Source organism: Falco naumanni, chromosome 7, assembly GCF_017639655.2.
Source record: "Falco naumanni isolate bFalNau1 chromosome 7, bFalNau1.pat, whole genome shotgun sequence".
Classification (NCBI taxonomy): domain Eukaryota; kingdom Metazoa; phylum Chordata; class Aves; order Falconiformes; family Falconidae; genus Falco; species Falco naumanni.
The window spans coordinates 12668423-12683919 of NC_054060.1; the positions used below are offsets into that span (position 1 = coordinate 12668423).

General features: G+C 43.3%; 1 protein-coding gene across 3 annotated transcripts in view; it reads left to right on the forward strand.

The window, feature by feature from the left end:
* ARNT2 (aryl hydrocarbon receptor nuclear translocator 2) overlaps positions 1-13957 on the forward strand; it is a 107398-nt gene extending 93441 nt beyond the window's left edge. For all 3 annotated transcript variants that reach the window (XM_040600654.1, XM_040600655.1, XM_040600656.1), the window contains 4 exons: positions 1229-1367; positions 4517-4682; positions 6720-6856; positions 9314-13957. In XM_040600654.1, the coding sequence (XP_040456588.1) occupies positions 1229-1367; positions 4517-4682; positions 6720-6856; positions 9314-9412 (541 nt within the window). In that variant the 3' untranslated portion in view covers positions 9413-13957. The remainder of the gene's footprint in view (positions 1-1228; positions 1368-4516; positions 4683-6719; positions 6857-9313) is intronic.
* The last annotated feature ends 1540 nt before the right edge of the window (positions 13958-15497 follow it).

Genomic DNA, 15497 nt, shown 5'->3' on the forward strand with positions numbered 1-15497 from the left:
GAAAAAATTGAAAACAAACTCTGCAAAGAATTCCTAAACACGCACTTTGCTTTTAGGCAGCTTAAGAAAGACAGAATAACAACTCCTGCATTCAAATGCCTGCCACGTTTTGCTTACCACTCTGGGAGGGATATTGTCAGGCTTCTCAGAGGATTCAAAGTCCTGCTTCCTCTCTGCTCAGCCTTGTTTACTTCTTTTCCCAATCTGCTCTTTTCTTTCTCTGTAAGATTGTGAAAACAGACAATAGGGAAGGGACTGGGGAAAAGAGCAAGCTGTTTTATTTGATGCACAAAAGCAATATTATGTGTTGTGTCTTTGTTTAAATATTCATATATGGCATGTAAAATAATAAATATGTATTTTTATATGTAAAAATATGTAAAAGAATATTCATGATGTGTGGTTTATAGATTCAGTTGTTCAAGACTTCCATGAGAATAAAATGGTAAAGTGGAGCAGTTTTCACAGAATTTTTGTTCTAATTAGGAATTTCTGTGAAATTTCTCTGTAGTGAAAGTCAGTTATTAGGAAACTGCTAACATATAAACAAGCTCCTTTGGAAAGACTCTTTTTTAGATATAGATATAGATATGTATGTATATATGTGTGTTCCAAAGCTATTACACTAGTTTAAGTTTCTGTCTTGATTATTCTTTTGCCTGAGTACATAACTGCATGCTCTTCTTTAGCATCAGTTTGTTAAAAAAGAAATTAAAAGCTCAAATTTTTAATAAATAACACATGCTTCTTCATTTCCCAGACAGGAAACAAATAAAGAAGTACTTACAAGTATCATCTTTTCGTGCATTTTCATTTAGGATGGCATTTAAGCAAATACTTATATACTGTTCACTTTAAACACAAATTAAGTACCTGCTTGAATAGTCTCTGCAAGCAGTTTTTTTTAAATGCATTGAATATTAAACTAGTGTGGAGCTAAATGTTAATGACCCGTGCATTAGACTGATTTTTATCCTTGCAAGCCCTTTCAAAGAGATTATAGAAGTCATAATTCAGAATAATTTTGCCCTCTGTGTCTTATGTGAGCTGACATTTTAGAATGCCAGTATGTTTCATCGTTTTGTGATGGTTGTAAGTCATCACATCATTTTATTAAGATAGATTGAACAATTAGTTTTAGTCTGATTATCAAAATTTTAATATCTGGAATACTACTTGTGCATCGAAAATATATCCTACAAATGAGGCACTGTTTCTTTTCCTTTAGTTCATCTGTGGTACATGTGCCTGGTGTGAACGACATCCAGTCTTCTTCTTCAACAGGCCAGAATCTGACACAGATATCTCGCCAGCTAAATCAGAGTCAGGTTGCCTGGACAGGAAATCGCCCACCATTTCCAGGACAGGTATTGATTAAAGGTGTTTTATTTCCATGGTCATTAAAGATTTCTAGTCTGTGTGCTTTTTATGAAAGAATCAGTGAACTCCATTTATAACGTGATTAAACATGGTTTGTCATTATCATTTGTGGTTGGAGAGAAATCAGTTCCCCTGATTCTATTCTTTGGCACGTTATAGTAATTTGAGACAGCTGCCCTATGCATAACTACATTTAGTTTGTGATAGTGGCAGTTGCTACACTGACATAAATCCCACCGGAAGGTCTTGGTCCTGCGCTTACTTTTATATGTGCACAGAGTGAAGTAAAAGAGGACAGCCGTTACGCTTTAGTATTAAGCCTGTGAATTAAATGTTTCTTGGACCAGTAACTTGTGCCAAGCAAAGTTACCTACAGTTAGCAGAGTTGTCAGAAAGGGGCACATGCAGATCCAGGCATGAATTCAGAGCAGAGGCTGCTTAGTCTGTTGCCCCTCCATTAGCACTGCATTAGCTCACACTGTGTTGTCTGGAGGAAGCATCCCATCCCTCCATCGGATGCCCTGTGCTTGACAATGTTAGCCCAGAAATGGCCTCTTGTTCTGTGTAACAATGGAAGAACTGTTTTGAAACTCTGTTAAAAGCAAATAATTGGAAATAATCATGTTTGATCTATCATTAATGCTGCTCTTAATTACTGTTGACTTTCCATTGTTTGGTACGCTAGAATGGCATGTTGAGGCAGGCACTAAATAATTTTTCAGTAACTGAATTGTTTCCACATTAATCACTGATTCTTCCCATCCCTCAGTGTGCCATGGTTGTTCTGTCACACCTGTTTAATGAAATTCAGTTGTAACAGTAACTTGTTTTTTTTTTAAATGATATGGAAGATGCTAAAAATTACTCTAAAAAACCTTCTCATCCCTTTTACTGTACAAATTCTGTCCAAGTCAACAGAGTTTGTATGTTGAGTGTAGGGGAACTGGAATTCATTCATCCATCGTAAATAAAATAAAATAGAACTAAGCCTTGCAGAAATAACATGTCATGTTCTGACTGTCATTGTGGAAGCCATTGGAAATGTACGATTTCTTAGCTTGGAACTGAGCTGAAGACTTAATAGCATCTTCATCAAGTTATAGGCCTGTTGGGATCTGTTTTTCTCCCCCAGCTCCCCTGCATTGGTCCAAGAATCACAGAATCATTTAGATTGGAACAGACCTTTAAGATCACAGAGTCCAACCATTAACCCAGCACTGCCAAGTCCACCACTAAACCGTGTCCCTGAGCACCACATCTACACGTCTTTTAAGCACTTCCAGGGATGGTGACTCCACCACCTCCCTGGGCAGCCTGTTCCAGTGCTTGAGTACACTCCTGATGAAGAAGTATTTCCTAATGCCCAACGTACCCAGCCAGCCCCTCAGTGTCCCCCCTGCAGTGAGGGCCCAGCGCTGACCCCAGGATTCGAGGGGCGGCCGCACCAGTGCCCAGCGCAGGGGGACGGTCACTGCCCCGGCCCCGCTGGCCACGCTGTGTCTGACACAAGCCAGGCGCTGCTGGCCTCCTTGGCCACCCGGGCACACAGGGGGCTCACGCCCAGGCAGCCCCCCAGGCCCTTTTGCACCCTGGATGTGACCCCGTCCCGCCGCTCCCTGGGCCCGGCGGCGTTTTACCCCGGGCAGAGCCCCCGGCCCGGCCAGGAGCAGCCGGGCTCTCCGGGAGAGGCTGTGGGAGACGCTGCCGGAGGCTTTGCCCAGGCCCAGGCAGACGCCACCCACAGCCCTTCCCTCAGCCCCCAGCGGGTCACCCCGTCACAGAGGAGATCAGGCCCGTCAGGCAGGACCTGGGCCCGATCCCCGGCTGTCCCGCAGGTGCTGGGTGATGGCGCTCGGGGTGACCTGCTCCACGGCCTCCCCCGGCACCAGGTCAGGCTGGCAGTTCCCTGGATCTTCCTTCTGTCCCTCCTTGTGGATGGGCGTCACATCTGGTAACTCTGCTGGGACCTCCCCAGGCAGCCAGGGCTGCTGGTCAGTGATGGAGAGCGGCTCGGGGAGCGCTTCCCCCAGATCCCTCAGCACCCTGCGGTGGATCCCGTCTGGCCCCATAGACCTGTGTGTGTCCGAGTGCTGCAGCAGTTGCTGACCATTTCCCCTTGGGTTATGGGGGCTTCATTCCGCTCCCCGTCCCTGTCTTCCAGGGGAGAATAGCTTCACTTGAGTGCATTGATTGCCAGTAACAGTGCACATCATTAGAAGTATTCAGAGATGTAATCACCTTTATTTCTATTTGTGGAACTGGTTAGGCAGCGAGTTTTTCTTGGAACTGCTGGATTTGTCTGTGATGCGGGAAATGGTTTATAATCAGATTCTGTCTGTAGCATTGTATGTTTCTGTAGCACATGACTTTGGATGAGACACTTCCCCTCCCTTGGTCTCGGTGTACAGGCGGTACATGTCTCAAAGCAGTCTGCAGTGTTTACTCATTTGTGTGACAGTCTTAAGACCCTGTGACAAAGCCACTATGTAGGTGAAAATGCCAGCAAGTTGATTTTTAATACCCTTGAATGAACTCAGTTGCCTGGTTAAAGCCAAGTTAGACTCTTTTCTTCCCTCCTCCCAGGACTGGTGATTCAGACTCCCTCCCAAGCCTTTTACAAGGCAAAATACCTGCTGCCTGTAGTTCTTCTACAGGGAGAGAAAGCAGCTCAAAAGCTTTGAAACTTCTTCGACCATTTACTCCCAAGCACTGGAGACTGGTCATCTGAGAACTGCATATATTCTGCCAGACATTCAGATAACTGTGACTTTACTGTTGCACTGCAAAATCAAAACACCTGGCAAATAAAGGTGCATTCTTTATACCTGTTCAGTTTGAGATGGATCCTTGTAATAGAGATGAAGGAAATCATGTTTTTTCAAATAGCTCTGATATTGAGTACGTGTGAGTTACTCAGCAGGAGAGCTGTAAGTGTTGATCTATAGTCTGTCGTGTTCCTTCTGCAGCAGTAAGTTGGCTTTGACAGAAATTAAATGTGGCTGAGACAGGAGTAATGTGCCTGTTCATATCTGTGGACTTTATTATTTAGTCTTTGCTTTACATTGTTAAAAAGTGAGTCTGTTGTGCTGTTCCTTAACAGTAAAACTCATTCCTTCTTTTGCCCTTTATTCCTCAGCAAATTCCATCTCAGTCTGGCAAGGCTCAGTCATCTCCCTTTGGGATTGGAACAAGTCACACCTACCCAGCTGATCCATCATCATACAGCCCCCTTTCCAGCCCAGCCACCTCTTCTCCAAGTGGGAATGCCTACTCTAGCTTAGCAAACCGAAGTGCAGGGTTTGGTAAGTTTTAAATGACATAACAGAAACGCATGTTAAGAATTAATCTCTCCAGCATTAACTGGATTAAAAATCCTCCAGCCTGTTCTGTTGGTGGGTTGGTTGGGAAGCTCAGGTGGCGAAAGGTTTTTGCTTTCTCCTCTTGAGCACAGTGGACAGAGGTGACCTGTCCCCTCCATGCTGCATCGCCTCCACATCCAAACCACTTCAGAATATTGTGGTATTTTATGGTATGAGGGACGTTTTTTTTCTTTTTCAGTAAATAGTGTCATGAAATGTTCAGAAGTTGCTTACATCAGTAGTACACATCCTCTCAAATTGTGGTCAGCAGGTTCAACTTCTTTTAATTTCTCAGGAGAATGTGTAAATGGCACAAACTTACATTCTTTTTGTTTTTCAACTTCCCTGACTGTATGGCGGTGTCCTCTTGCCCAGAGATGGCTTGTTGGAATTCGGCTGGGGACAGGATTTTTTTGTACCTCCACTGCTACTAACCCAATCAGAGTAGGTGCCATGTTTTGAAATGGTTTTCCTTTCCTATTACATGCTAATTTAGTGGCTTTCAGACTGTCACCCAATGCGTGATCCCTTGGTAAGTTTTCTGCGCTCCACCAGCAGAATAATATTCATGAGTAAAAAATATTATGAATCCATCAGTGATAAGCACACGTGGAGCCCATGAAAAATATTACTGGCTGATAATAATGTGCAATTCCAAAAAGCATAGGTAGCAGTGGGCTAATGTGTGCTGTTTTTCTCTTTGGCGCAGACCTGTTGCAGATTAGCCTCCCAGAGTGCAGACCTGCGCTGCGTTGCCTAGAAAAAGTGCATTGAAATGGAGCTCTTCCCACAGAGCTTATTCATGCCTCCATTTCCATTTTCACCAGGCTTTGTACATTTGTTTATGAGACAGCCTTGTATTTCAGGCCTAAGCTACTTGGCAAGAACCCTTTCACCTAATGAGAAACATTTCCTGACCTACATCAGTTTGGATACTATTAATAACACAGCCTTCACAGAGACAAATGTCTTGAACCTCCGGCTGGCAGTAACTGTTTTGCTGAAAAGAAGCATCATTTGCCTCACTGAATTATTTTCAGTGTATTGTTCTGAGAAAAAAAGAATAAAAACCAAAGTTGCAGCTTTCTTTTAAAGGGTAACTTAGATGAATTTTGTTTCGGCTCATAAAATGGCTGCAGGGTTTTTCAGTTCAGCTGAATTACTGATTGTGGTAATGTCAGTAAGGGAAGAGCTATAATTATCTTCTTCTGATGTGATAGAAATACATTACTGCAGCCTGTTTACTTTCCTGTAAAATGTGCACTTTATCTGTTTTGCATACTTTAGCTGGTAGCCAAAAGGATTGGATTAAGGACGTGTTTCTGTATTTTCTGAAGCCATGACTATGAAGAGTAACTGATTTGACATGATCAAGTCTGGATACCGGAGACCTAACATATGTTCATATGGTTAAATAACTCGTGTTGCAACTTTAATATTGGAGGACAAGACGGGCCAGCAGACAGCACTCTACATTTAATACAGCAAGGCTGTTGTCTGTTGATCTTGCTGGTTTTACATCTGCTTACAAAAATGACATGCTTCTTAGCTGAGTAGGTAGCTGTGCACCCGCTGCTCTGGAAGAATTAGTCTTTTAAAGAAAAAGAGCATTTAGATTATGTAGTTTGGGTTTTGAGTGAAATGACAAATCTTATTAGTAATTAAAAAGCAGTGGTGGGATGCTTGAAAATTGTCTTCCAGCACCTGGTTTGTGATGTCACTGTGCATTTTGCTGTGAGCAGTTCACCTGCCACGTCTGTGCAGCCTTAGCAATGAGCTTTGCTCTCAGCCTGGCTGCCACCCTGCAGTCAGGGATGAAACTCCCCTCAGTTTCCACCCTTCAGGGTCTAGGTGTAGCTCAGGGTCTTTTTTCTAAGACTCATTTGTAAACACAGGCATTGATAGATGAAGCCTCAAAAGCAGGCAGGCGTTTCGAAGGAGGTGCTCTCTGACTTTTCCACCCTTTCTGCCCCTGTCCAGCTGAAGGTGGCCAGAGCAGCGGCCAGTTCCAGGGGAGACCTTCTGAAGTCTGGTCCCAGTGGCAGAGCCAACATCACAACCAGCAAAGCGGCGACCAGCATTCGCACCCGCAGCCCAGTCAGACTGAGGTCTTCCAGGTGAGGAGAGCCGAGTGAGCCCAGAGTCCCTCTGACAACTTGTCACTGCTGAGCTGAAGAACCGTGGCCCTCGATGACCGGGGTACTAACAGGGCTTGGAGCAATTACTGTGAGCTGCCGTAGGTTTGCACTGCTGTTAGCTGGCATCAGCTACAACTGAAGTGGTTTTGTTTTCTGACAAACAGCATCATCTTTGGTGACAAAAAAATGCTGTCTTCCCTTCTGTTTGCACTCTATACTTAGGGCTTATGTATGAAAGGGAAGTCATTAAATAGTCCCAAATAGAGTGTCTTTCCTGTCCTGGTCCTGGCCTCTAAAATCCCTGTTAAGTCCAACTGGGCATCAGTGTAATTCTCTTTGATAGTTCAAGCAGGAAAGGATACTGCATAGAAGATAGTGGCCGATAATTTCTTAAGGTTAAACCCAGTCAGATAACAGATCGCTGGTAAAAAAATCCTTTTCAACTACCTAATTTTGCAATATTAAGTATAATTTTGGGCCTTCACTACAGATGGAGTAGGACTTCCTAATTTTAACTAATAAGGTCTCTGTCCTTGTATAACTTATTTTTAAATTAGATCAGGAAGACATTTTGCAACAAAACAATACAGATAAATGCAGGAAAGACAGTTCAAGCCCCAAGCAAGGTTTGGAAGTGGGACACCTCATTATCTTTTAGAAAGTAAATTTACCTGCAAGACCAGGCTCATGCTCAGTTGCTCACAGGAACACGGCAGGAGAGAAGTTAGCCTGAAAATATTCCTGTGTGAACAAACCGTTGCTTCACACAGGAACAAATAACATCGCTACATCTGAAATAACTACCTGCTTGTGTGTTCTTACCTCAGGGCCCAGGCAAGATTAATCTGTTGCATCTCTCTCTCTCTGTTAGCAAAGTTTAATCGCTTCGCACGTAGTTTAACCCAAAAGTATATTCAGGATGATGCCAGTGGAGCCGATGGCAGCGTGAATTGACAGCCCACTGGGGCTCCAAGCAGCATCTTGCTTTTGTCCAGGCACGTGCTGTGTCCCAGAAAATGTCTTATGAAATTAGCAGGAAGGAGACCAAGGGAGAAGGGGAGAGGTGGGCTCACCTGCAGAGCTCCTGGAGGTGACTTTGCATGTGGAGGGAGTTAGAGTAATAGCTGCATGTGATGAGAAACTTGGAAGAGCTCAGTTCAGAGGCCTCCAAGAAGTTGCTTGGACTGTTTGTGCCTGAAGCCAGCCCTGGGTTAGTTGGACATAAGGAGAGGTAGACTCAAGAGGGGGGCTACCCTGATGGGTCTGTACCTGAGGAGACCCTGCCGCAGAGGCCCCAGCAGCAGAAACACCTTCAGAGATGGAAATTTAAACAGGTGGGGGCAGCTACAACTTCCCCTTGCCTGGGGAGGAATGTGGGAAAACAGAAAATAACTGCAAGCTTTGGTTAGAAAATGAAGGCTGACCCTGGCAGCTGCACAATGGCCAGTTGGGCACACAGCCTTTACCACCATCGACAGGGATGCTCAGAGACCTCAGACGGATTTTAATCGGTCTTTATTTTGGGGTGACTTCTCAGTACAGAGCAGCTCGCCGTAGTTATTCCTTCACAGACCAGATCCTGTGAGCTTTCTATTTGCTCTTTAGGTTTTGTTTTACCATAAGGATAATGAGCCATCCCTGCCACAACTTGGCTTTGCAGTAAAAGAGCTTATTATTGTAAGGACTGACAGGAAAAGCAAGCATAAACTTTGGTTTTCCCAGCAAGGGATATCTTTTCCCTGTGGCTTCAGTCTCCGGCTGAGAGGAAAGGTTGAGTATTTTTTGAAGCCTCTTGCAGGGACCTCACTTGGCTTAAGACACGTGGGAGCAATTACTATGACATCCCATTTCTCCTGAGAAGTTCCTGTTATTTCCTCTGCCTTTGTACATGGACGAAGGCTGCTTGGGCATCTTGTTAGCTGGGGTGGATGTACAGTCTTTAGTGTTCTTCAGAGAACAAAGAGCAGGAATATTTTCACTTACAGAATGCTGGTGAGGAGGTGAGACCCTCCCCAAACCCATGCTTATACAGCAGGAGCTCCTTTCTGTAGGGTGCGGGAGTGTGTGACGCATTGAATACTTCCCATATAGTGAAATCAGAGGGCTTGCTTCTCTCCATATGTAGCTACGCATCCCGAGGGGAGCTGTTTCAGCCTGGGAGGAGTATGGGACAGCTCAAATGGGCCTCATTCAGAGGAGCAATCCCAAACTTCTGACCTGCCGAAGTCCCACCTCCTATTCAGAAACGGTCCAGCAAAACATAAGCAGCACACAAACCTTAGCCCAGCACCCTGCACAGGTCTGGTTTTCACCTTATTTATCTAAACTTTGGCCTTTTCTGGTTTTACACTGAAAAGATGGAACAGGAAACAGTTTGTGTCTGGATAATGCGCTAGCAAGTGACACTTCACTTTGATTTTTTTCCTTATCACGCAGGACATGCTGCCGATGCCAGGAGATCCGACACAGGGTACTGGCAATTACAACATTGAAGATTTTGCTGACCTGGGCATGTTTCCACCATTTTCCGAGTAGCTTGCGAAGCAGAAATGGAAGTTCTTCTCCAAGGCCATTTCAGTGTAATTTGGGCTCTGCTTTTTCTGTGTTGCATTTCTGTAGAAGCTACTAAACCAGGAGACACATTTCTCATGTTTCAGATAGTGATGTAGGGCTTGCTCTCTCCTCCTTGGGGTGCGTCAGTGCCAACAGAGGAGCTCCAGCACTTGTTAGTGTTCATTGACAGCTCCGTTATTTTTTTCTTTATTTTATTGTCATCTACCTCAGAGATGAAAAACTTTGCTTGATTTAAAAAAAAAAATATCTCTGAGTCTTAAATATTTGAATGTGAATGATACTTAATATTTCCTTTGAATGGTAATTTTTAAATAGATAACGAAGTAACAAAGACTAACAGAGAAAAGGTAAGGTAATGTCTTGTTGCAGTGCCTACCGCTCAATTTCGATGCCTTGCTTTAAGCTTAAGTTTCTGGAAGCAGACACAATATTCTGTTTTCTTTGATTCTTGTGGGGTTTAGGTCACTTTAAATGTGAGATTAAGCAACACAATGTAGGCCTCTCTCACCAGAAGATTCAGCTTTGCCTTTTCTAACTTAAACTTGAATGTGTGTACATTTCGGTACTTTATGTATATCTTGTGCTGTATGAAGTGATTTCCTGTACTGGTTTCTTTTGCCTTTACCAAGGGTCCATTCTGGAGTGTACTGAAAAGGTTGACAATATATGTGAAGGATTTAGATATCATGGGAGTCTCCATCACTTCACATAGGTGTTCTTACTTTTAATTCAGGTTGTTCTCTATTCGGAACAAACATTTACTTACATAAGCTATTAGTCTGTTTTTGCACTGAATTGAGGCCTATAACTCTTCACATTTCTCACTGGCTGCTTTAATTTCTATTGTTCTTGCTTTCCCAAAAATATTGCCTCATAAAAAATGACTGTAAACACATCAAGATTGCATTTTATATATTAGCTGCATTTCTTTTCTGTGAAGTACTTTTTTATACTGTGAAACCTCACATTTTAACAGTGCAAGGTGGTGGCCTATTACTAGGAAATCATTCAAGCTCATTTGCTGCAAGCAGTGAGATGGTTTTGTAGTGTATAATTTTTTTAGAGTGAGTTGGTAATAGATATCAATTGGACTATTGTCCACTGCGTACACAGTGATAACTTGAATTCTTGCTTGGATTCCCAAGCAATCGCTTCTGTTAAACCCTGTTAACCCCATTCTGTTGGATACGGGATTTTCAGCTTACCAAGCATGCTGAGGACTCTTGACTCTTCTGAATGCTATATGCTTTTCCACAGAGGTGAGTTAATCTCCTTCCTCTTCTGCGAGTCACCTACCCTATGTCTTCATCAGAAGTGTGGTAGAAAGTTTTTTATGCAGTATTTCACATGCATGATGAGTTACAGAGGTTGTAAGCTCAGTATTTTTATCCAGATCATTTCTTCTGGGATGTGAGGACAAGAAATCACTCATGAAGGACAAGGAACCCAGAGTTCCGATGTGCAGGTTGCTCATAACCTTTGAGGTTGGACAGTGGTAACCAGCCTTTGCAGAGGAGGAAGGGGACAGCTTCCCCCAGCCTTTGCATGTTCAGGGGCCATCGCAGACCTTGAAACAGCAACCCCAGGCCATAGCCCCCATCTAGAAGATCTCATTGTCCACAGCAATTCTTAGACCTCACAGCGCTCAGGTCTGCTTCCTCGTAGCTCCTCTTGAATTCTAGGGTGCCTCTGACTGACAGGAGGCACCGTGCACGTCACTGCAGTCCATCTTGTCGAGATAGTGTCTTGAAAAGCAGGCAGGCCCCTGTCCCGCAGCCTGCTTTGGCCGCACAGGTTTCATGCTGACAAGCAAAGCAGGCAGCTGGGCTGCGGCGAGCATGACCCAGGGACGTGGCTCCAGCAGTTAGCCATATGCTGGTGTTCCCATCTGACTGCTTCCCCAGCCTCCTCCAAGGACAGCATGTAGTTTTCGGTATCCAGGAAGAGTCCTTCCTGCTGTTTCTCTTGCAAAGTCTGGGACCAAGTTCTTACCCTATGTGCAAGTGGGGCTAGGGACTCTTTTTATAGGAAATTTTTTTATATCTCTAGATGCAGTACTGGAGAGGCCTCAGATCTCCTGGTCTGTACTTGCCTCACAAAAATCACACTGAGAACAAACAAAACTCTTATCTCTTCTCTCCCAGGGATCGGGAAAATACCTTCTTAGGTGAGCAAGCCATGCACTTATGCACTATTCTTTTAAACACATGGATGTTTATTCCCTTGGAGCCTTCTCCCTTTCCACTCATGCTGCTTGAATGAATGACTGCTCATCGAATTAGGCAAAGCTCTGCTGTCCCCGAATGAATTTCACTGATGTCTGTAAAAGCTGCCTAGATGCTGTGCCGGCTAAGCGAGGTGGTTGGCCTCTGTACAGCAGGGCATGCTTTCAAAAGGGGCTAATCATGAGGGAGAGAGCAGTAGATGAGCAGTTTGCATCTCTGCACAGAAGATGCTTGACACGGTAAGTGTCAGTTCTTCTAACATTTTTAAAAAATATTTCTCCATAAAGTGAAAAATGAATTGAAAAGATGCTGTTCCTCTGTGTTATTTTACCCCCAAAACTGCTTTAAGTATATTTATAGTTTACTTCTGTTCCTGAATTCAATCTAAAAATAAGGTTTTTAAAGTAAATTTACTCCTAACATCAGTGATAACTTCCTCAGCGTGTCGTGGATTTTATACTACTGTAGAAGGCTTCTCATGTACAGAATTTGGTTGTGCAGTTAGAAGCGCACTGTTAGCAGAATTTCAAGCACATCTCTCTTTGTTGTTGTTCTTTTTTAAATACAGTATTATTTTTTTGAAGCCAATATGCCTGAGGCTGCTTCTCACCTTGTAGACCACTCCTGCCTTTCTGGTTGGGGAAGGGGATGGCTACTCTGCTAAGGGGCAGACCAGATAGTGCCAAGTTTGGGGTTTCCCTGTGAGCCATTATTGTCCCCCATTTCTGTTCTGCTGTCCCGAGCCAGTGCTTTCTTCTTGGCATTTCCACCCTTCCTTACCTCCCCTCCCATTCCTGGCCATCCCATCTCCACAGCTCTTTCCCACGCCCATGTGGGAGGCATCGGATTGCCATTCCCAAGCCAGCGAGGAGGGAGCACTTAATGAGCTTAAAGAGTTTGGCAGCTTTGTGCTTTTGACCGAGCGATCGAGCAAGTTCAGCATTTGCTGCCCTCGCCGTGTGCTGCCGTCGTGTCAGTGGCTTGCTCTCTGAAACAGCCTCGTCCCAGGACTTGTGGCCGAAGAAGCTGTTGTAGCGTTGGCTGTGCTGTATCTTTTTGTCCTGTGTTCGGTTACTAAAGCAACTTACTTATCCTATAGCTGAAGTTATAAAATGCATTTGGAATGCTAACGTTTTTATTACGTGCCATTGGTGTAGCTTTGCTGGCACTTTGGCTGCCGGTTTCCAGAATTTCATAGGTGGTGGATTTCTCATTTCCTTTGTGTTTTTTAAGCTGGAAATAAAGCTGTGATTTCTCATCAAACTGTGCGGCAAACACAGTGTTTCTTGAAACTGAATCTTTTGGGTTTTAAACTTGATGGAGCAAGAAACTGCAAATAGTAGTGGTCTGGGTGAGTTATTTCAATGAGCAGGCATGTAGACTGAGAAGATTTTTTAGATACTAAAGTATTGACATTCATTTATTCAGACAAGCAATCCTGTTTAACAAGAGGGACTCCATCACATTACTTGTTACAAGTGCTACTGGCAGTACCTACAGTGATGCTTTAACCAGATAGTTCCATTTGTAGCTTTGTTGCCTTTTTTTTTCTTTTTTGTTTGAAGTACAGTATGAAACTGTAAATACTTCTTGCAGTACTGCCTTTTTAACTGTTAATTACTTTTGGCACAGTGTTAAATAGTGTTGGATTTACCCGATTGCTATGACATATATTTTTATACATAGGTGTACTCTTTTTTCGAGAATAATACAGCCATTTTGTCATTAATGCCTTATCAGTGTCATACTGCTGTTGCTCTTTGTTTGCAAGGTATCGAGTGGACTAATTTCTAGTTCAGATATTTTCACTTTTCCTGGCAGTGCTCAAGTTTGGCTTCAGGTGATTTTTGCCAGAGTCCCGTTTATCATAGTTGTTAGCTGTGAGACGTGGAGAATGTGGGCAAAGAAAAGGTGATGGCATCTAGTTGTCTTTAAAAGGTCAGTCTTTTCCTAATCTAAACTGGAGTGCATTTCATGGAACTGATGACTGTGGGCACTGATTACTTTGTGTAGATCAATGGTCTTTTAAAAAAAAAAAAAAAAAAAAAAAGGACAAAAAAAAAAAAAGAAAAAAACGCCAAAAATGGGCTTCTGTCATTGTTAGGCACTTGGTTACGTATCTGTTTAAACTCTTCATATTGATGTGAAATTGTGCTGTGGATAAAGTGTATTTTGTACTTCTGAATGTTCTATATTTATGACTAACAAGTACAGAATCAGTTGTGTGTATGTATAACTAATAACTGCCTTTTTAAATTTCATTAAAATAAAAATGTCATGAGCTGTTGGTAATTCCTGTCTTTCTGTAAATAAGATAGGCTGTTGGGAATCATCAGGTCAGAAATAACCCTGAATTATAAGATTCATGCCAAAGATAAGATTAGGCATTGGTCTTTGACTTGGAAATCTCTTATGCTGTGTGGTTGTGAATGGGACATTCCCCTTTTATCTGTCTTGTATAAAGGCTGTCCAGAGGGAGTAGCAGAGGAATGATAGTTTGAGATCTCAACTTTTAAAAGAAGTTCCAGGAAAACATTGATTAACAGCCCTGTTCTGCTGATGACATTGAGGTGGGTGAATTGGTATCTGTATTGTAGAGGGTTTCATTAGAGCCTGGTTGTTTCAGAATTAATTCATAGTCTGTGGCAATTTTTATTTACTCCCTGGGGTGGTAACACAGTGGTTTCTTTGTCCACCTTTTGGTCTCATTGTTCAAAGTTAAAAAACACTTGCATCCTTCCCACAAACATTCTGGTGGCCTTTCCAGACTTTCTTATGTAAAGTGTGTTTGCCTTTCACTGTGGCTCTTTGTTGTATTTATACTGTATTTCTTTGTCAACTTGATAGTTTGTGAGTGGGATTTACCTTGTTAATAAATCCAGAAAGCTGATGACTGGACCGAGCAGGAGCTGAAGATGCTGTGCTCTAGGACACGTGTTCCTGGTGCAGGGTAGGTGGCGTTTCCACAGCTCATACTCCATTTTCAGGGCTCTGCCTGTGGAGAACAGGCATGGGCTATGCTGGAACCTGATGGGAAACCCATGATCAGAGCAGGGCACTGGGATGTGCTTAATCAGAAGCAGCCGCCAGCCCTACCTGCTCTGTCGGGCCCACTCACTAAGTGCTCATCCCACAGGAAGAGGCTGGTCAGCGAAAATGTTCCCTTTGCACTGTTTTGCTGTGAAAATTGGGTTTTCAACAATGTGATGTTATTTTGGCATTTCCTCGGATGCTTGTAAGTATCTTTGATGAATGGATATGTGCCGGATCATGAACCCCGCTTGGGAATGCAGCATACCTACATCACAACAGCTGTTTCTTGCTTTTTTTGGTGCATTTTAATAGGCTTTTAGTTGCTTTAGAATAACGTTATCCAAACAGAAAAGCACACACAGAATAGGTGTTGCACCAATGCCAAGCAGAGTGTTGTGTGGTTGGGCTGGTTTAGGATCTCTCCTAGCACTCCTTAGGGATTGATCATCATTAATCTGGCTCTCGTGCTAAATCAAGTGGACTTCTGGGCACCAGGGTGACAGCTGGGTGTGGAAGGGCTGGGAGCTATTACTTTTGGTGTGAAATCTGGGTGTGGAGATGGTGGATGTGAAATGGAGCCAAATGTTTGGTGGCAAATAGTCGCTGCAGCTCAGCATGGCAGGACACTGTAGTAGAGATCCACACACAAAGGCTGGCTCACAGGAAAGAAATGCAGATGAGCACTTAGCATCTTTGGCTCTATAAACTGGCACTAATGACTCATAACAGCTCAAGTCTTCATTATGATCGTAGAAATATACTTTTCTTAATTTTCTTAATTTTTCCAT